Source organism: Canis lupus, chromosome 5 (assembly GCF_003254725.2).
Source record: "Canis lupus dingo isolate Sandy chromosome 5, ASM325472v2, whole genome shotgun sequence".
NCBI classification, from domain to species: domain Eukaryota; kingdom Metazoa; phylum Chordata; class Mammalia; order Carnivora; family Canidae; genus Canis; species Canis lupus.
This window is the reverse complement of record NC_064247.1, coordinates 80,480,390-80,500,672: the sequence shown is the minus strand read 5'-3', so window position 1 is coordinate 80,500,672 and position 20,283 is coordinate 80,480,390. Positions and strand designations below refer to the sequence as shown.

The 20,283-nt window shown below is 40.4% G+C and overlaps 1 protein-coding gene across 1 annotated transcript in view; it reads left to right on the top strand.

Annotated features, from left to right (window-relative positions):
* UTP4 (UTP4 small subunit processome component) overlaps positions 1-20,283 on the top strand; it is a 35,989-nt gene that overhangs the window by 1,247 nt on the left and 14,459 nt on the right. The window contains exons 2-7 of the mRNA XM_025426659.3: positions 32-192; positions 3,763-3,954; positions 5,152-5,236; positions 7,323-7,412; positions 10,731-10,942; positions 20,032-20,203. Of these exons, the coding sequence (XP_025282444.1) occupies positions 34-192; positions 3,763-3,954; positions 5,152-5,236; positions 7,323-7,412; positions 10,731-10,942; positions 20,032-20,203 (910 nt within the window). The 5' untranslated portion in view covers positions 32-33. The remainder of the gene's footprint in view (positions 1-31; positions 193-3,762; positions 3,955-5,151; positions 5,237-7,322; positions 7,413-10,730; positions 10,943-20,031; positions 20,204-20,283) is intronic.

Genomic DNA, 20,283 nt, shown 5'->3' with positions numbered 1-20,283 from the left:
ATAATGGCTCTTTTTCCCCCCCCCCTCCCAGGAATGGGTGAATTTAAGGTCCATCGAGTACGTTTCTTTAATTATGTTCCATCAGGGATCCGCTGCGTGGCTTACAATAACCAGTCAAACAGATTGGCTGTTTCTCGAACAGATGGCACTGTGGAAATTTATAACTTGTCAGCAAACTACTTTCAGGAGAAAGTAAGTCATTTGGAAGCCTGATTTGGTGTTGCTGAGTTAATTTTCTTAAGTTCAATTCTGCATCTTGTATTCCAAGAGATCAAAAGAAAAGTGACTCTGGAGTTGTTTAGAACTATTTAACTTGTATAGCAAATACGCAGTTTCTTGTCTGGGCTCAGAGTTTTGTTTTGTTTTTGTCTTAAGATTTTATTTATTCATGACAAACACACAGAGGCAGAGACACAGGCAGAGGGAGAAGCAGGCTCCCTGCAGGGAGCCCTGTGTGGGACTCCATCCCGGGGCCCCAGGATCACGCCCTGGGTGGAAGGCAGGCGCTAACCTGAGCCACTCGGGGGTCCCTGGGCTCAAAGTTTTGATCTGTGTAGTGTCATAAAGATACTAACTACGAGTTGTGGTGGCTCACTGCCATTTGACAACTGAAGGTTGCTGGATCTTTTGGTCACAACAAAAAGGGAAACTGTCAAGATCATTACTTTATATCAGTTTTTGCACCACTGCAACTTTGTAAGGTGGCGTTTCCTGCTGGGATTGTCCATACCCATTTCATTTTCAGCTTAGAAAAAAACCAAAACATCTTAATAGCAAACTTTCTGGTAGAATGCCTGAGTGGCTCAGTGGTTAAGCCTCTGCCTTTAGCTCAGGTCAAGATCCTGGAGTCCTGGGATCAGGGTCCCGTGTTAGGGTCCCCCGCAGGGGAACATGCTTCTCCCTCTGCCTATGTCTCTTATGAATAAATAAATGAAATCTTAAAAAAAAAAATCCAACTTTCTGGTGACATGATGGTAGGAAGATGGATTTCTAAGTTCATCTATCTGAGAGAATGTAGACTTAAATGCCTGTATTTGAAAGTAAAAAAGGAAAATACTATTTGGGTGTATACAGAGGGCAATTGCAGCAGCATATTTTTCAAAGGCACTGATTACTGATTCAAGGTGCAACAAAATAATTCACACTTATTGTGTTATGGGTCCTAGACACTGAATGGATGCCTGTGGATGGATAGATGGTTAAATGAATGAATTCAGTGTTTAGCAGCCTAGAATTTGAAATTTAGGCACCTTGCGATTATTTCTAAACGAGTGGCAAGTATAAGGCATTATAACAAGTGTCAGAAGCCCAGCCTTGAAGGAGCTCAACGTCCAGTGGGGGAAATATGACTATACAATTTCCAAACAGGTAAATTTTATGATAAAGCTAAGCACAGACATAGAATCTTAGTAAAGAGTTGCCTTACTCTGATGATGTGGGTTTAGGAATTGGGGAAAGGGATGACTTAGTTGACCCCTGAAGAACTAAAAGAGTTAAAAAAAATTGCTCATTACCACAAATATGTCACATTTTGTACTATGAAAAATGTGCTGTGGCACATGTTTATTACATTCTGTGATATTTCTTGTTTTTTATGACAGTTGTAATTATATAATAATTTGTATATTTGTTTAATGTTTTTCTTCCCTACTGAACTTCAAATTTTAGGAAGGGGCCATGTCAGTGATGATGTTTTTTGTTGTTTTGTTGTTGTTGTTTTTAGTATTTTATTTATTCATGAGAGACAAAGAGAAAGAGAGAGAGAGGCAGAGACACAGGCAGAGGGAGAAGCAGGCCCCATGCAGGGAGCCCGATGTGGGATTCGATCCTGGGTCTCCAGGATCATGCCCTGAGCTGAAGGCGGCGCCAAACCGCTGAGCTACTGGGGCTGCCCGTCAGTGATGTTGATAACTGTGTTCCCAGCATTTAGCAAGAGCCTACTACATAGCCTCTCCTGAGTTAAGATAGGATTCATGAATATTTCAGCCATTCTTTTACTGAGTATCCCTTATTTTCTGTTCTCGTTTCTCCTTTTCTCTTTTTCATTTTTTAAAGATTGGATTATTTATCTGTTCATGAGAGACACAGAGACAAAGACACAGGCAGTGGGAGTAGACAAAGACATAGGCAGTAGGAGAAATAGGCTCCCTGTGAAGAGCCTGATTTGGGACTGTCTCCGGGATCAGGACCTGAGCCAAAGGCAGACACTCAACCACTGAGTCACCCAGGCATCCCTTATCTCTTCTTTTATCAACAATAATTGGTTCAGTCTAGTCTTTTTTTCCTCCATAGTCCCTCCCCTAATATTGTTAATCATTGTCAGAGCAAGAAAAAATTTTGTCCGTTAGAGTGAAAAGAGTAGGGACTAAGAATAAGAATTAAAATATTCTCTTCACATTTGCCTTTGGCACTTTGAGCAAGCTGCTTAACCCACAAGTACTTATGTCATTTCAAGTTCAGAGAGGAAAAATTGTAGCTACTCAGTCCCTTTCATGCTGAGAAGGTTTAAGAATAAAATGCATTGATATATATGAAAACTTTTTAAGTGTTAAGAAAACACTTAGAAATCTGAGACTTAAAAAAAAAAAATGAAAGAAATCTGAGACTTGGGTGCCTGGGTGGCTCAGTTGATTGAATGTCTGCCTTCTGCTTGGGTCATGATCCTGGGCTCCTAGGATGGAGTCCCACATCAGGCTCCCCACTCAGCAAGGAGTCTGCTTTTCCCTCTCCCTCTGCCCCTCCCCCCCCCGCTTGTGTATAATCTCTCATGTTCTCTTTCTCTCTCAAAGAAAATCTTTAAAAAAAAATCCGAGACTTGAATGAAACACTGAACTACATCGTTTATTTTATTTGTAAAAGTTTTTATATGTTTATTTATTTTGATTTATAATCTCTACACTGTGGGGCTCAGACTTACAGCTCAGAGATCAAGAGTCACATGGTCTTCTGAATGAGCCAGCCAAGTGCCTCCATTTCTTTTATTTAGAAAAAAAAAACCTTTTTAAAAAAAGATTTATTTATTTATTTATTTATTTATTTATTTATTTATTTATGGGGGGGGGGGGAGAAGCAGGCTCCATGCAGGGAGCCTGATGTGGGATGCGATCCCAGGACTCCCAAGGATCACGCCCTAGGCTGAAGGCAGGCACTAAACTGCTGAGCCACCCAGGGATTCCCCTCCAAAATAAACTTTTTATAGGTAAAATTGACACTATAAACAGCATGTACTTAAAGTATATACATTGATAACTTTGACATGCATAAACCTTTGAAACTATCACCCAATTAAGATAGATTTATTTATTTTTAAGTTTTTAATTTTATTTCTTCGTGAGAGACACAGAGAAAGAGGCAGAGACATAAGTAGAGGGAGAAGCAGGCTCCCTGCGAGGAGCCTGATGTGGGACTCAATCCCAGGACCCCGGAACTCCGATCTGAGCCAAAGGCAGACGCTCACCCACTGAGCCACCCAGGTGCCCTTATTTACTTTTTTTTTTTAATTTGGATATATCAAATACAATTAGGTATAGACTTTCTAGTGAAAAGGTTTTGCTGAACAAGTCCTAGGGAAAAAACAACTGTATAGATAACTAAAATTTTAATCTAGAAAATGAAAATATTAATAAACATCTTCTGGTAAAATAAAATCCTACACAGTTATTTCTAGGGAAGTGTTTTAATTTTTACCATGTTTTCTGTGACCACACAGTGCTGCTAGCTGGTAAATTCATGGTGGGTTGACGAGTTATGGTATTTCTGTAGTTTTTTCCAGGTCATGAATCTCGGGCTACGGAAGCTCTGTGTTGGGCAAAAGGACAGCGACTCTTTAGTGCTGGACTCAATGGAGAGATTATCGAGTATGATCTGCAGGCATTAAACATCAAGTACACCATGGACGCCTTTGGAGGACCCATTTGGAGCATGGCTGTCAGTCCTCACGGCTCTCAGCTTTTGGTTAGTAAGCAACTATTGGTAATTTGAAGACTTTATTTTTAAGTAATCTCCATACCCAACGTGGAGCTCAAACTCATGAGCCCGAGATCAAGAGTCACACACTACCAACTGAGCCAGCCAGGCACCCCAACTGCTAATAATTTAAAACAAGATTTCTCTTGTGCTCACTCACTTCTTCTGTGTTCACAGGAGGGTAAAGTTAAATTTTATTATGACATGTAGCAACTCCGATCTGAGGTTAATTCCAGCAACCCCAATAAAAGATTGGAGTTGATATTGGGGATTAAAAATCACTTGTCCTGGGATCACTTGTCCCACATCAGGCTCCCTGCATGGAGCCTGCGTCTCTCTCTGCCTGTGTCTCTGCCTCTTTCTCGCTGTGTCTCTCATGAATAAAGAAATAAAATCTTTAAAAAATAAATAAAAATAGAAATAAAAATAAAAACCACTTGTACTTTTGCATCCTTTCTGCTGCTACTTTGAACCTTTTATTCATTTATGAAATGAGAGGGTTAGTTTGGTTCAGTATTTCTCAAACTGTACTTTGGAATTGGAAGATGTAGAGACTTTTTTGTTGTATTGTGCTTTATGTTTTATGGTAAATATCATTTCAGAATATGGCATGTTAACGTGAAATCCTCCTGAAGATTCACAACACACTAATGTTCGTTAAAAGTTCTAGGAGGTTCTTCCACAAGTTAACTTATGCAACTATGCTCTACTACAGTGTTTCTCAAAAATTCTGTGCGGACTAAGAAGACAACCTACCCCCCGGGCCAACCTCCACACACACACACACACTGTTATCCTTAAAATGGATATTTCCAGATACTGCATTTTTTCGGAAAAGTCTATGATTCTTGTTTGATTTGCACTAATTTATACAGTATCTTGTATAGTTAATGGGTATTTTATTTAGGCCATGGGTCTCTAGCAGATAGGTGCTGTAAAATCCTACTTCTATTCCATGTCCTGTACAGGAATTGGGCCACTAATTAGCCTGTTTTCTGACTAGGACATGAAGCCTGCCAAAAATATACTGTCAATTCCTTGATACCAGTAAGCTTTTTCTTCTCTCACATACTGTTTTTCTCTCACAGCAAGTGACAGCTTTACAAAAGAAATATTTGTATTTGTAAAAGCATATATTTAGTTCTACAAAATGCTTGTCTTCTCTATTTACTTTTTCTCTAATAGGTCGGCTGTGAAGATGGATCTGTGAAGCTATTTCAAATCACTCCAGACAAAATTCAGTTTGAAAGAAATTTTGATCGACAGAAAAGTAAGGATCATTTTTTGGTGGGGCCATGAGTAACCTTAACTACAAGTAATTTTGTGTGCCACTGGGGTTAGGTTGTTTTCCCATGGTTCCAGGTAATGTTTTATCTGCATGCCAATTTTTTTTTTAAGATTTTATTTATTCATGAGAGACACACAGAGAGAGAGGCAGAGACACAGGCAGAGGGAGAAGCAGGCTCCAGCCTGACGCGGGATCCCTGGTCTCCAGGATCACGCCCCGGGCTGAAGGCGGTGCTAAAACACTGAGCCACCCTGGCTGCCCTTTGCATGCCAATTTTATGAGTGTAGGGTATGTGCTTGAAGCCATCCTTCACTCAGGCTTTGTCTATCCTGTAGCATATAGTTGTGATTGCTTTCGAATTAGAAAAACTAGAAATATGCAGGAAAGCAAGTGTTTCTGTATAAGTCACTTTGTTATATTCTTTTTGAAGTTTTAACACGGTGCGTAAAGTCTTAAAACTAGAATTTTAAAACAATTTCCCATGTTCCACTTGGACCAGTTGACACTGATATCTAGAGCAGGGGTTAGCAGACCTTTTCTGTAAAGATAGCAGGTAGGAAATATTGTAATTTTTGCAGGCCATGCTTTCTGTCAACTCTCTTGTCCAATAAAAGTAAGTAGCCATAGATAATAAACAAATGGGTATGACTGTGCTTTGGTAAAATTTTATTTATAAAAAAAAAAATTGGTGGGCCTGATTTGGCCCTTTGGGCCATAGCTTGCTGACCCTTCTAGAAAACAGTACCTGTCCCATGTATTCTGTGTCCATTAGTAATATTAATTATCTGCTAGTCAGATTCCTTTTGTTTTGAATATCTTTTGTATATTCTTTTATTTATTTTCTCAGTAATTCATTCATTCATTCATTCATTTGTAAAGATTTTATTTTTATGTAATCTCCACCACCTATCACAGGGCTTACACCTACAGCACCAAGATCAAGAGTCTCATATTCCACCAACTGAGCCACCTAGGCTTAGGTGTTTTATTTATTTGTTTATGAGAGCTCAAGTAGAGCGAAGGGAAGAAGGAGAGAGAATCTCAAGTGGACTCCCCACCAAGCATGGAGCCTGACATGGGACTGGATCTCATGACCCCCAGATTATTACCTGAGCCAAAATCAAAAGTCTGACACTCAACAAACAGACCCACCCACATGCCCCTTGGGTGTTCCTTTTTAATTACAAAAATGATAAAATGCTTAGTCAAAACTTGTGTGTTTAGCCAAATGTGAAAGAGAAGATTATCTCATTCCGCTCTGTGGACAACATTTTAGAAGTAATCTTCTAGACTTTTTGCATATTCATATAGACAAATACACAGGAGTGCTTGTGCTTATTTTCTCACTTGGTATATTACAACTAATCTTCCATGTCAATCATGGCTGTTTGCATGGCATTCCATTTTATGGTGTTCTGTAATTTATTTAACCAAACTCCTCCTATTGATGGATATTTATTTATTTATGATTTTATTTATTTATTCGTTCATTCATGAGAGACAGAGAGAGAGAGGCAGACACAGGCAGAAGCAGAGGGAGAAGCAAGCTCCATGCAGGGAGCCTGACGTGGGACTCGATCCTGGGGTCTCCAGGATCACGCCTGGGCTGAACGCAGACACTTAACTGCTGAGCCACCCAGGTGTCCCTGTTGATATTTAAAAAAAATTTTTTTACTACTATAATCAGGGTAGCAATGAATATTCCAGTATATATATTTTTGAATACTCCTACATGTATTTCTCCTTGATTAATTCCCAGTGGAATTGCTGAGCCAAATATGCACATTTAAATTTTGTTAGGTTACTAACATCACCCTCAAAAAGCTGTATTTTTCTTTACACTCTTACTATTTCTACGTTATTAAAATAATATTAAATACTTGATTATGGATTCCAGGACAGAGGAGTTCCTCATCTGTTATAAAACAGTTCTTCACCAGAGTGTAGTAGATGATAGTTAAGATTGCAAAACACTAGACCTGTAGATAATTATCAAAGGAGAACTCAGTTACCCTTTACTGTATAATTATGTGTATCTCCCTTTCTTTTTTGTTGTACAACTCCCAAGGTCGCATCCTGAGTCTCAGCTGGCATCCCTCTGGCACCCACATTGCAGCTGGCTCCATAGACTACATTAGTGTGTTTGATGTCAAATCAGGTGACTGTTTTCTAAGTTCATTTGGGATGTGTGTCTTGTTTGTCAGATTCACAATGGTGGTTTCCAAAAGCTTGAGCCTTTGTTCTTTCAATGAGTTTAGGGCCTAATCTCTCAGTAACCTTCTGAGATGCTTGCCACAAATTTCACTCCTTTATTGGATTGCTTCTGCTGCTTTTGGGGGAATCCTGGGTCTTCAGTGAGATGCATATGTTTTATCTAGTAAGAATTCATATGAAAGTTCACCCTTAAATAAAATTTAAAAAAAGAAAAAAAGTTCACCCTCGAGCAATATAATATTTACAACAAATGACCAGTTAGAATAACTATTTAATATATACCGGACCTTGGTAAAAGTAGATGTCTCTCTTTGAGAAGCATAAGGTCTTGGTAGCATAATTGGTGAGGTATGAGATCAGAAAGGTAGAGAACCATCTCCTTTTCTCTATTCTTGGCATACAGAATTGGCTTATGGAATCCTTCAGTGATGAGACTGACTTCGACTTGTTAGGTGGGCCCCTCTATACTCCCATCTAAGATGGGAAGTAAAACAGGTCAGGTTTGTCTCGTTTTTCTTTTCTTTTTTTTAAGATTTTGTTTATTTATTCATGAGAGACACAGAGAAAGAGACATAGGCAGAGGGAGAAGCAGGCTCCCAATGGGGAGCCTGATGTAGGACTCGATCCCAGGACCGTGAGATCACAGCCTGAACCAAAGGCAGATGCTCAACCACTGAGCCACCCAGGTGCCCTTTGTCTAGTTTTTCCTTTCTTCCATGCTTAAATTTTTTCTTATCTGTTACACATGCATAGTCAAAGAACTCCTTGAGGCTTGTTACAAAGAAGCAGATTGCCCCTCTCTCCCTTCTCACTCCTCAGAGGCAGCCATCTATAACTCTTAGCTAATTCTTTTGATGTTTACCTCCACCTATGTACATGTATACATACACATATGTGTTATGTTTTGTCTCACTGATATATCCTCAAATTCTTCCAGTTGTATAAATTAGGTTCAGATTTGATTTTCTTTCTACCACCTTTATCTTCTTGAAAGATTCTCCCCCCAGAGCCTTCTGACCTCCAATCTAGTATACCAATTTTTGGGCCTGTTGTACCTCTCTGTAGGTTTTGAACCTTGATTTCTCAGTCATTCCATGGATCTCCTTTACTCCTCTCTCAGGTGGAATCCCCAGTTACCATTCACTTCCTGATTTATCCTTTTGTTTGGTGGATCATTAGAAGGTTCATGAGCTAGCTCAGAAATTATTTTTCCTTAGAATTTTGAAGGGAATTGGCTCCATTGTCTTCCAGCTTTGAATATTACTATAGACTCTGATGCCATGCTGGGAGAAGATCTTTTGTATAGGTTTTTTTGGTCTGTTTTTCCAAGGAGCTGTTAGGATCTTTCCTTTATTCTTACTGTTCTGAAATGTAACAATTAGGTTTCTTGATGTGTGGATCCATTAACATCAGTCATATTAGATACTTGGTAGATTATTTTAATCAAAAACCATTTTTCAGTTTTGAGGGACATTTTTTTTTCTTAAGATTTCTTTCTTTCTTTCTTTCTTTCTTTCTTTCTTTCTTTCTTTCTTTCTTTTTCTTTCTTTTTTCTTTTCTTTCTTTTCTTTTCTTTTTTCTTTTTTTTCTTTCTTCTGTAGAGAGCACAGTGGGGAGGGGCGAGGGAGAGGGAGAAAGAGTCAGTTCCAAGCAGACTCCTGATGCAGGGCTCAATCCCAAGACCTGAGCCAAAACCAAGAGTCAAAGACGTTTAACTGACTACATCATCCAAGTGTTCTCAGTTATGGGGAAAATTCTTATAATTATTTGGTTAACAAACAAAAAAATTATTTTGTAAATAAGTTTCTCTTCATTTTCTTTCTGAAATTTTACTATTTTGTTGTTGGCTCTTTAATTTTTTTTATCTCTTTCCCCCTCTCTTATTTTTCATCTCTTTGACTTTTTCTGCTTCCTGGAAGTTTATTTTTATTTATTTATTTAGATTTTATTTTAAGTATTTGGTACCCCCAAGTGTGGGACTCGAGCTCACAGACCCAAGATCAAGAATCACATGCTCCACCAACTGAGACAGCTAGGTACCCCTTGTCTTTATCTTTAAATCCTGTTACTGAGTTTTTCATTTCTGCCATTTCCAAAGGTTTTTTTGTTTGTTTCCTGAGTGTTCTTTTTTATAGCATTTTTTTGTTTCATTATATACTGACTTCTCTTTCTAAGGTTATTCGAGATAGTATTTGTCAAATATTCTTCACCCTTGCTCTGTTTTTTTCCTGGTATATTTTTCTGATAGTTTCTCTGGCTTCTGCCTTTCACATTCAGGCTTTGCCTTTTACATTCAGGCTTTGCTCACAAAAGCTCAGGCTTTTGTCTGGTAATTCCTTTCCTGACCACATGTGTGGAGCTTATTGCTCATGAGCTTCACTGAAGAATGATCTGGCTGGAGTCTTAGTTTGGGGAACCTCCAAAGACATTGGCTTTTTATATCTTTTTTCTTAGGCTGGTCATATTTCCCAGAAATGTTTTTTATTTTCTTGCCTGTGATAGTCTGGTTATTGGTATTCTGGGAAGAAAATGGGTGTTCTCAACATTCAGTTAATAAATTTTCGCTTTATCTTTTTTCCATATAGTAATCCCACCCTTAGTTGTGCCTGATATTAGAGAATGACTCTCCATTCTTGTTTGAAGTGAAGTTTAGGGAGTTGCCTGGCTTTTTAGTTAGGGAATAGTTATCTGGAGGATCTATAAGTTTCTAAAACTTTGAACCAATTTCTCTTTTTAGTTCCATTTTCACTTCTGTTTCCAGAGTTTTTGGGGTCACCACAGTTGCTGAATCTTCTGAGGATTTCATGGTATAAATCAAGTGGCTTCCTGGCTCCCCCCCCCCCGCCCCCCCGTTGACTTGGGTCTTAATTTCAGGGCTCTGCTCTGTCAGTTACTACTTTATGTTTGCTTTTTAATTCCCAAAATTTTGTCATTTGTTGTCCTCTCTCCATTTCTTGGTATTTTAGAAAAGAGCCAAGTGTCATGAACATTGCTTTTAGGCGGTTTTAAGTAAAGTCTCAAATGCCTCCTTTCCATTTCACCTCCTCTCCTCCACCCCCCCCCCCCCCAAATTTCTGTCTCTAACCGTCCTTCCCCTTTCCCTCCCAAAGTCTACAGGTAACCATTTTTGTGTTTTGAGACTGAGTCCACCATAACTAATATTTACTGGCTGTTTGTGATCTGTGCTCAGGCAGCTAACAGGTGCGTTTTGAAGACAAAAGAAGTAAGTACCATTCAAATTTGGGCTTTTCTTATTTTTCAGGGAGCACTGTTCAGAAAATGCTGGTGGATAGGCAATATATGGGTGTGTCTAAGCGGAAGTGTATCATATGGGGAGTGGCCTTCTTGTCTGATGGCACTGTCATAAGTGTGGACTCTGCTGGGAAGGTGCAGTTCTGGGACTCAGCTACTGGGACACTTGTGAAGAACCACCTCATCGCAAATGCTGATGTGCAGTCCATTGCTGTATCTGATGTGAGTATGGTCTCTATTTTGAGCAGTCTTATACAAACAACCTGGGGGATGAATACAGAAGGCCGGGTCAATGATGGGGCATAAACAATGTTCCTTCATACTCAGTATTTTATGGAGGAAGATGAGTTTAGGAAAGTGCATTTGAAACACACATAGTTTCTTTGAACCCTCTTACTCTCCTAACAACTAGTTAGAGAATATAGAGATTTTCTTCAGACACTCACCACCGCCAGTTAATCTAGTCTGATTTAGATAGGCCACAAGTACACTAGAAGAATCTATTTTATTTTTAAGATTTTCTTTATTTAGTAAATGAGGGCAGCCTGGGTGGCTCAGTGGTTTAGCGCCGCCTTTGGCCCGGGGTGTGACCCTGGAGACCCGGGATTGAGTCCCAATCGGGCTCCCTGCATGGAGCCTACTTCTCCCTCTGTCTGTGTCTCTGCCTCTCTCTCTCTCTCTCTCTCTGTGTCTCTCATGAATAAATAAATAAAATCTTAAAAAAATATATTTTCTTTATTTATTCATGAGAAACAGAGAGGCAGGCTCCCCACAGGGAGCCCAATGCAGGACTCCATCCCTGAACCCAGGATCGTGCCCTGAGCCAAAGGCAGCCACCCAGGCGCCCCATTCTAAAAGAATCTTGGGAAGTGCTATTTTCTTCTTTTTATAACTCTTCTGCTTCCTATGTTGGGAAATTAGGAAATAACTTTATAGTGATTTTAAAAATACTAAATTTCTTCTATTTGAGTACGATTTAAGCAGACTTGTGTTGAACAAGTGTGCCTCTTCCCTTTTGGTAAAATGATTTTTTATTTTTTTATTTTTTTTAAGATTTTTAAGATTACCAGGCATCCCTGGCAAAATGAATTCTTCATTAGAAACCTTTAGGTAGGGGCAGCCCGGGTGGCTTAGCAGTTTAGCACCTGCCTTCAGCCCAGGGCCTGATCCTGGAGCCCCAGGATCGAGTCCCATGTCGAGCTCCCTGCGTGGAGCCTGCTTCTCCCTCTGCCTGCGTCTCTGCCCCTCTCTCTCCTCTCTCTCTCTCTCTCTCTCTCTATTTCATAAATAAAATATATTAAATAAGAAAGTTAGAAAAGAAACCTTTGGGTATTTTGGTACACCTGAGTAGCTCAGCAGATGACTTTGGTTCAGGTTTTGATCTTGGGGTCTTGGGATTGGCCCAAGTCAGGCTCCTCACTCAGCAGAGAGTCTGCTTCTTCCTCTCTCTCCCTCTGTCCCTCCCCAACTCATGCTCTGATAACTAAATAACATTTTTAAAAAAAGAGGGGGGCCACCTGGGTGGTTCAGCAATTGAATGTCTGCCTTTGGCTCAGGGCATTATTCTGGGGTCCAGGATTGAGACCCACATCAGGCTCCTTGTGGGGAGTCTGCTTCTCCCTCTGCCTAGGTCTCTGCCTCCCTCTCTCTCTTTCTCACTCTTTCTGTATCTCATAAATAGGTAAATACAATTTTTTTTTTTTTTTTTTTTTTATGATAGTCACACAGAGAGAGAGAGGCAGAGACCTAGGCAGAGGGAGAAGCAGGCTCCATGCACCGGGAGCCCGATATGGGATTCGATCCCGGGTCTCCAGGATTGCGCCCTGGGCCAAAGGCAGGCGCTAAACCGCTGCGCCACCCAGGGATCCCTACAATCTTTTTTTTTAAAAAAAGAATCCTTTGGGTATTTTAGCATTGGAGCATAGGAAGTGACTTTGAGATTTGCTGACTAGATCCTTTATTCTTTGTGTTTCTTAGTTTGAGACTTGTTTGCTATCTTAAGTGTGGACATGCAATTTCTAGTGTAGAGATCACTCATGCCTGATTTTCTTGCCTGTAAGTTTTCTGTTCCACTGAACAGGTTTCCTATGAGAACAATTTGATGGTTATTAAAGCCCTGTGAAACATTTAGATGTTATGTGTAACTGTAAGAAGAATAACTTGAAATGAGTGGGAGAAATTTCCTTTTCTTTTTTTTTTTTTTTAAAGATTTTATTTATTTATTCATGAGAGACACAGAGAGAGGCAGAGACACAGGCAGGGGGAGAAGCAGGCTCCATGCAGGGAGTCCGATATGAGACTTGATCCCAGGACTCTGGGATCACACCCTGAGCCAAAGCAGACGCTCAACTGCTGAACCACCCAGGCGTCCCCCGTCTTTTTTTTTTTTTTTTTTTTTTAAGATGTTATTTAGTTACCAGAGCATGAGTTGGGGAGGGACAGAAGGGGAGAGAGAGAGGAAGAAGAAGCAGACTCTCTGCTGAGTGAGGAGCCCGACTTGGGCCAATCCCAAGACCCCAAGATCATAACCTGAACCAAAGTCAGACGCTTAACCAACTTAGCCACCTAGGCACCTCAAGAAATTTTCCTTTTAAAATAGAGTTTTGAGGGCAGCCCGCCCGGGTGGTTCAGTGGTTTAGCGCTGCCTTCAGCCCAGGGTGTGATCCTGGAGACCAGGGATCCAATCCCTCGTCAGGCTCAATGAATGGAGCCTGCTTCTCCCTCTGCCTTGTGTCTCTGCTTCTCTTTCTCTCTGTGTCTCTAATAAATAAATAAAATATTTAAAATAAAAGAGTTTTGAAAAGGTGAGGCAGGTTTTATATTACTTAAAATTTTTAATAGTATCTGTATTTATAGTTTTGTTTACATATATATTCATAATATCTGAAAAGATTAAAAACATTAATGGTAAGTTTTAGGAAAGTTGGAGTGGGCAGGCAGGAGGCAGGCTTAATTTGTACTGTGTACTATTCTATATTGTCTGATTTTCTACCATGTGCCCATAATTAATGCATTGCATTGAATCTTAGATACATATGATTGTGAGACATGCCGTAATTTTGTTATCATGGAAAAGAAGAAACCCTGCCAATTAAACTATGGCAGTGCTTTTTTTTATAATAGTTGTATAATACAAACTATTATAAATTGATACATTGTTTCAGCTTTTTATTTATTCATGATAGTCACACAGAGAGAGACAGAGAGGCAGAGACACAGGCAGAGGGAGAAGCAGGCTCCATGCACCGGGAGCCCGACGTGGGATTCGATCCCGGGTCTCCAGGATCGCGCCCTGGGCCAAAGGCAGGCGCCAAACCGCTGCGCCACCCAGAGATCCCTGTTTCAACTTTTTAAAAGAAACTTATTTTTAGTAATTTTTTTTAAGATTTTATTTATTTATTCATGAGAGACGCACACAGAGAAAGGCAGAGACACAGGCAAAGGGAGAAGCAGCCTCCATGCGGGAAACCTGATGTGGGACTCGATCCCAGGTCTCCAGGATCACACCCCGGGCTGAGGGCAGATGCTTAACTGCTGAGCCACCCAGGCATCCCTATTTTTAGTAATTTAAAAAAAAAATATTTTATATATTCATGAAAGGCACAGAGAGAGAGGCAGAGACACAAGCAGAGGGAGAAGCAGGCTCCATGCAGGGAGCCCAACATGGGACTCAATCCCCAGGACCATGCCCCGGGCTGAAGGTGGCGCTAAATCGCTGAGTCACCCTGGCTGCCCTCACTCTGTCTTAAGTAAATAAATTTCGGGCAGCCCCAGTGGCCCAAAATTTACATTTTGCTTATTAGGGAGACTTTTACTTATTAGAGACTCTTAAACATTAATTTTTGTTCTGTCACTTTTGTGCATATGTAACAAGGAAAGTATTAGTGAAATAAGTGAGTAAGGTATTCCTAAAACATCTTCACATGCACGGATGGACTGTAACTTACCTTTTAACTTGGTCCTCGGAGTCCATATTTCCCACACTTGCCTCCCAGCCTCCATAGTATTAGTAGTAGTTGCTCCTCTGTAGTCTCAAGATTTTTTTCCAGGTTTTTGACAACCATTCTGCAAGTTGTATTTATTTGGGCTTTGTTGTTTCATTGTTTTTAAGTAGGCTCCACACCCAACGTGGGGCTTGAACTCAAAACCCTGAGATCAAGAGTTGCATCTACTGACTGAGCCAGCCAGGTACCCCCATTCTGCAACTTTGATGTTTGCTCTTTACCTGAAGATGTCATACATGTGCAGGTTGACAGCTAGAAGATATCTTGGTTTCAGAGATGTTTAAATGTGGGCAAATGTATGCCTGAGAGTCAGTGAATTGTGTACTTGTTATTTTTAAGGGGAAAAATGTATTTGTACAAATTGCAACCCTCAGAATGCTTATCACACACACTACACTAGGGCAGATTTGGGTTTGAATCTCAGCTGCAGCACTTAATAGCTACTACCTTCCTTGGGCAGGCTATTTCTTTCTAAACCTCAGTTTCTTCTGTGAAAACAGTGTACTAGTAATACTTCATAGAGTTTGGGGAGGATTAAATAGGTAGTGCATGAAAGGTGCTAAGTGCAGTATCTGGCACAGAGTGAGTGTGGTATTGGCATTATTTTCATATCTCTTGAAATTGATCCTAATTTGAAGGGTTTTCTCCACTACACTCTTTTGCCAGAAGAGCTGATTATTTTTAGCTATCTTTTTAATGGATTTTCATTGACTGAAGAGTGAATAGTGGCAAATACTCAGTCCTTTGATCGTTTTAGATGTCTTGCACCCTTATCAAGTAGGTGAGTACTGATACCTGCAGGGAGTCATAGGGAACATTTGCTTTCATTTAGAGGTCAGTCTTTAGATTGTTTTTCTGTGTGAAACAGTCACTCTGTGATTAAATTAGGACACTTTCCCCTCTCCCTTTCCAGGTCAGCTTTCCCCTTGCTTTGTTCCATCTGTGCCCTAAGAGAGCCCTTTTCTTTCATTTCTTCTATGATCTACCTCCAGGAAAGATGATATGGAGTAAGTTAGTGTTGCCTTCTTTATCCCTCTCTGTAGGTGGGATTTTGTGCAAACTGCCCCACCTTTTTTTTTTTTTTTTTTTTTTTTTTTTTTGGGTAGATGAACTGTTTAGTTGGAGATGGGGAACAGTCTGTGAGCTCCTAAGTTGCTCAGTATCTCCACTTTTGCTTGGGATAATGGTTTTCTTTTCTTTTTTTTTTAATATTTTATTTATTTATTCATGAGAGACACACAGAGAGAAGCAGAGACATAGGCGGAGGGAGAAGCAGGCTTCATGCAGGGAGCCTGACGTGGGACTCGATCAGGGGTTTCCAGGATCATACTCTGAGCCACCTGGGCTGCCCAGGATAATGGTTTTCAAATAGTAATCTTACAGGAAGTGAGAGGCTGGTCTGGGCTACCTTATATGCTGACCTTCAGATAAGCTTTCCTTCCTTCTCACCATCATGTGCCTACAAGTTACCTCAAAGAGAACTGGCATAAGGTTGAGGTGGTATGGTGTGCCCAGAGCAAAGGCTTTTGAAGTTCCAGTTTCCTTACCTGTGTGAAGAGCTATTAAATGATTAGGGGGAAAAAAGATAAAAAATCATTCATACGAACATGAAGTGGGGGATCCCCTGGGTGGCTTACCGGTTGAGCGTCTGCCTTTGGCTCAAGGTGTGGTCCTGGAGTTCCGGGATCAAGTCCCACATTGGGCTCCCTGCATGGAGCCTGCTTCTTCCGCTGCCTATGTCTCTGCCTCTCTGTGTCTCTCATGATAAATACATAAAATATTAAAAAAAAAAAAACATGAAGTGGAAATGTCACAGATTTTCTGTAATTCATTAACTAATGAGGAAACCAGTAAGATATTATAAGCAGTTCAAAGGACAATTTAACAAACAGTCCCATAAGGTCATCAGGAATGCTGAAATGAATTTACTTAAAATTCTTGCAAGACTCAGTGTCCACAGGGCAATTAATAGCTACATTCCACCAGGCAAGATTATTTTGCATTACTCTCATTATTACAGTTTTTACAAAGTTGTAAAATAGCTCTGAGACAGTCTCAGGGCTCACTAGATAAGGATACCAGTACTTTTTATATACATTTCAAAGTCATTCACAGTTTCACCTTGATAGGTAGGTCAAGTGATACTTAATTTTGCAAGTTACTCCTTTTTTGTTTTGTTTTGTTTTGTTTTGGTTTGGTTTTTTTTGCAAGTTACTCCTATATAGTTTTTAGAATAGTAAATGTGTAGTTGGTGGCAGTTCCATGTTTATACATGTTTAGACATTTCATTTCTCTTAACTGGCTGACCTAATCTTCATTCTGTTTGTTTACCTGCTGATCCAGGTTCCTGGCTTTTCTCACTATCTTATCAAACATCCATCATATCTTCTTTTTTTCCTCCAGCCCAAAGTTATATGTATTTTTATTTTTTAGTTAATTAATTAATTAATTAATGAGAGGGGGGCGTGGGGGAGCAGAGGCACAGGAAGAAGGAGAAGCAGGCTCCATGCCAGGAGCGTGACGTGGGACTTGATCCCGGGACTCCAGGATGACACCCTGGGGCCAAAGGCAGGCGCCAAACCGCTGAGCCACCCAGGGATCCCAAGTTATATGTATTTTTAAAAGCTGGTTAAGATTTTTGAGAATATAAAGGAAATTTTTTTATAAAGGATTTTTTTTTAATTACAGATTAAAAAAATAATAAAATAAAATCATGGATACACCAAGACCATTTACTTGCTTTATTTAAAAGATGATTTATTTTAGAGAAGGAAAGAGTGAGAGCTGGGGGGAGGGACATAGGGAGAGAGAATCCTCAGGAAGACTCCCCACTGAGTACAGAGCTCAATATGGGGCTCTATCCAAGGATCCTGAGATCGGACACTAAACTGAATGAGCCACTGAGGCACCCCAGACACACTAAGACCTTTTAAAACTAACAGAAAAAATAAATAAATATTAAAAAAATAAATAAAACTAACAGAAGTCACAGTGCTCAACATACTGGTAAGAGAGAGCCTTATACTGAGGACCAGGGAACCTGGTCTTTGTGTGACACTGACGAGGCCGCTTCTCTCCAGGTGCCCCAGGAATTTCAGGGTTTTCTAAACTTTACTCTTTTGACTACAATTTTCTGATTTTTCCCAGTAGTTTACTGGGGTTTTTGTGTGTTTTTGTATATGTGTTATGTGTTGGGCTTTTTTTTTTTTTTTTTTAAATTCATGACCCTGAGATTAAGACCTGAGCTGAGGATCAGGAGTCAGAGACTTAACCAAATGAGCCACCCAGGCATCCCGACTTTACTTTTTTTTTTTTTTTTTTAAGATTTTTTTTTTTTTTTAATTATTCATGAGAGAGAGGAAGGAGGCTCCCTGTGGGGAATCCAGTGTGGGACTCTATCCCAGGATCCTGGGATCACGACCTGAGCTAAAGGCAGACACTCAAGCACTGAGCCATCCAGGTGCCCCTAATCATTTTTGTTTGAAGATTGATTGAGGGCATCCCGGGTGGCTCAGTGGTTTAGCGCCGCCTTCAGCCCAGGGCCTGATCCTGGAGACCCGGGGTAGAGTCCCACGTCGGGCTCCCTGCATGGAGCCTGCTTCTCCCTCTGCCTGTATCTCTGCCTCTCTCTCTCTCTATATATATATATGTGTGTATATATATATATATATATATATATATATATATATATATCATGAATAAATAAAATCTTAAAAAAAAATTGGTTTTTGAGAGAGGGAGAGCATGCGTGTGTGAGCAGGGGGAGGGGCAGAGGGAGAGAGAAGGAGGAAGCAGATACGCAGCTGAGCACAGAGCCCTCATGGAACTCGATCCCACGACCCTGAGATGAGGACCTGAGCAGAAAATCAAGAGATGGGCACTCAACCAACTGAGCCACCCAGTCACCCCCACTTTAACCATTTTTAAGTACATTTCAGTGGCATTAAGTACATTTGTGGTGTTGTGCAACCATCACCTCTTTCCATCTTCAGAACTTTTTCATCACACAGAAATTACTGGTTAGGGACACCTGGGTGGCTCAGTGGTTGAGCATCTGCCTTCGGCTCAGGACATGATCCTGGAGTTCCAGGATCAAGTCCCACATCAGGCTCCTATGTGGAGCCTGCTTCTCCCTCTGCTGATGCCTCTGCCTCTCTGCTTCTCTCATGAATAAATAAATAAAATCCTTAAAAAGAAAAAAAACTATTGGTTATACAATAATACCTTATTTCTCCCAGCCCCTAATAATCTTTATTCTTTTCTCTGTCCTTATCAATTTGCTGTTCTAGGTACCCCATATAAGTGGAATCATATAATATTTGTCCTTTTCTGAGTTATTACTTACCATAATGTTTTCGAAGTTCATCTTGGGTCACCCTGGTGGCCCTGCGGTTTAGTGCCGTCTTCGGCCCGGGGTGTGATCCTGGGGACCCGGGATCAAGTCCCATGTTGGGCTCCCTGCATGGAGCCTGCTTCTCCCTCTGCCTGTGTCTCTGCCCCCCCCCCTCACTGTGTCTGTCATGAATAAATCAATAAAATCTTATTTTAAAGAAGTTCATCCATATTAGACTATTAGAATTTTGTCCCTTTTTAAAGCTGAATAGTATTTTATCATATATGTATATATACACACACGTACATACATATATACATACACATGCATATTGCATTATGTTTATTCATCTCGATGGACGTTTGGGTTTTCATCTTTTTGGCTTTTGTGAATAATGCTGCTATGACATCGATGTACATATATATGAGTCCCTGTTCACAAATCTTCTGAGTGTGTGTGTGTGTGTGTGTGTGTATATATATATATATATATATATATTTTTTTTTTTTTTTTTTTTTTTAAGATTTTGTTCATCCATTTATGAGAGACACAGAGAGAGAGGCAGAGACAACAGGCAGAGAGAGAAGCAGGCTCTATCCAGGGAGCCCGATGTGGGACTCGATCCCAAGTCTCCAGGATCATGCCCTGGGCCAAAGGCAAACACTAAACCGCTGAGCCACCTAGGCGTCCCTTTTGTTGCTTTTCTAGTAGCAACTAGTTTGTGTATTTGAAAGCACTATAACAGCTTGAGGTACATACTGTTAATTTTGTCAGTAGGGAGCATATCACCTATGTGTAAGCTTGCTCTTCTGATGGAATTGTCACTTTCTGGAGGAAAAAGACCCCATAACCTACCTTCCAATTCTGGGTGTAGGTTTTCCCCTAGGCTGTGCAGACAGAAAACCTCAGGGAATATTTTTCAAACTGGGCCCTGTTTTGCTTAAATGTACCTCCCTAATGATTTAATTTCTCAGCAAGAAGACAGTTTCGTGGTGGGCACAGCCGAGGGGACAGTATTCCATTTTCAGCTGGTCTCTGTGACTTCCAACAGCAGTGAGAAGCAGTGGGTGCGGACAAAGCCATTCCAGCATCATACACATGACGTTCGAGCCGTGGCCCACAGCCCGACAGCATTGATATCTGGAGGTAGGTTGCACTCTCTGCCAGGCTGCTGCTTTACCCAGGCCATGCAGGACTTTTTCTAATTCTGATGCCTTCTCCCTACC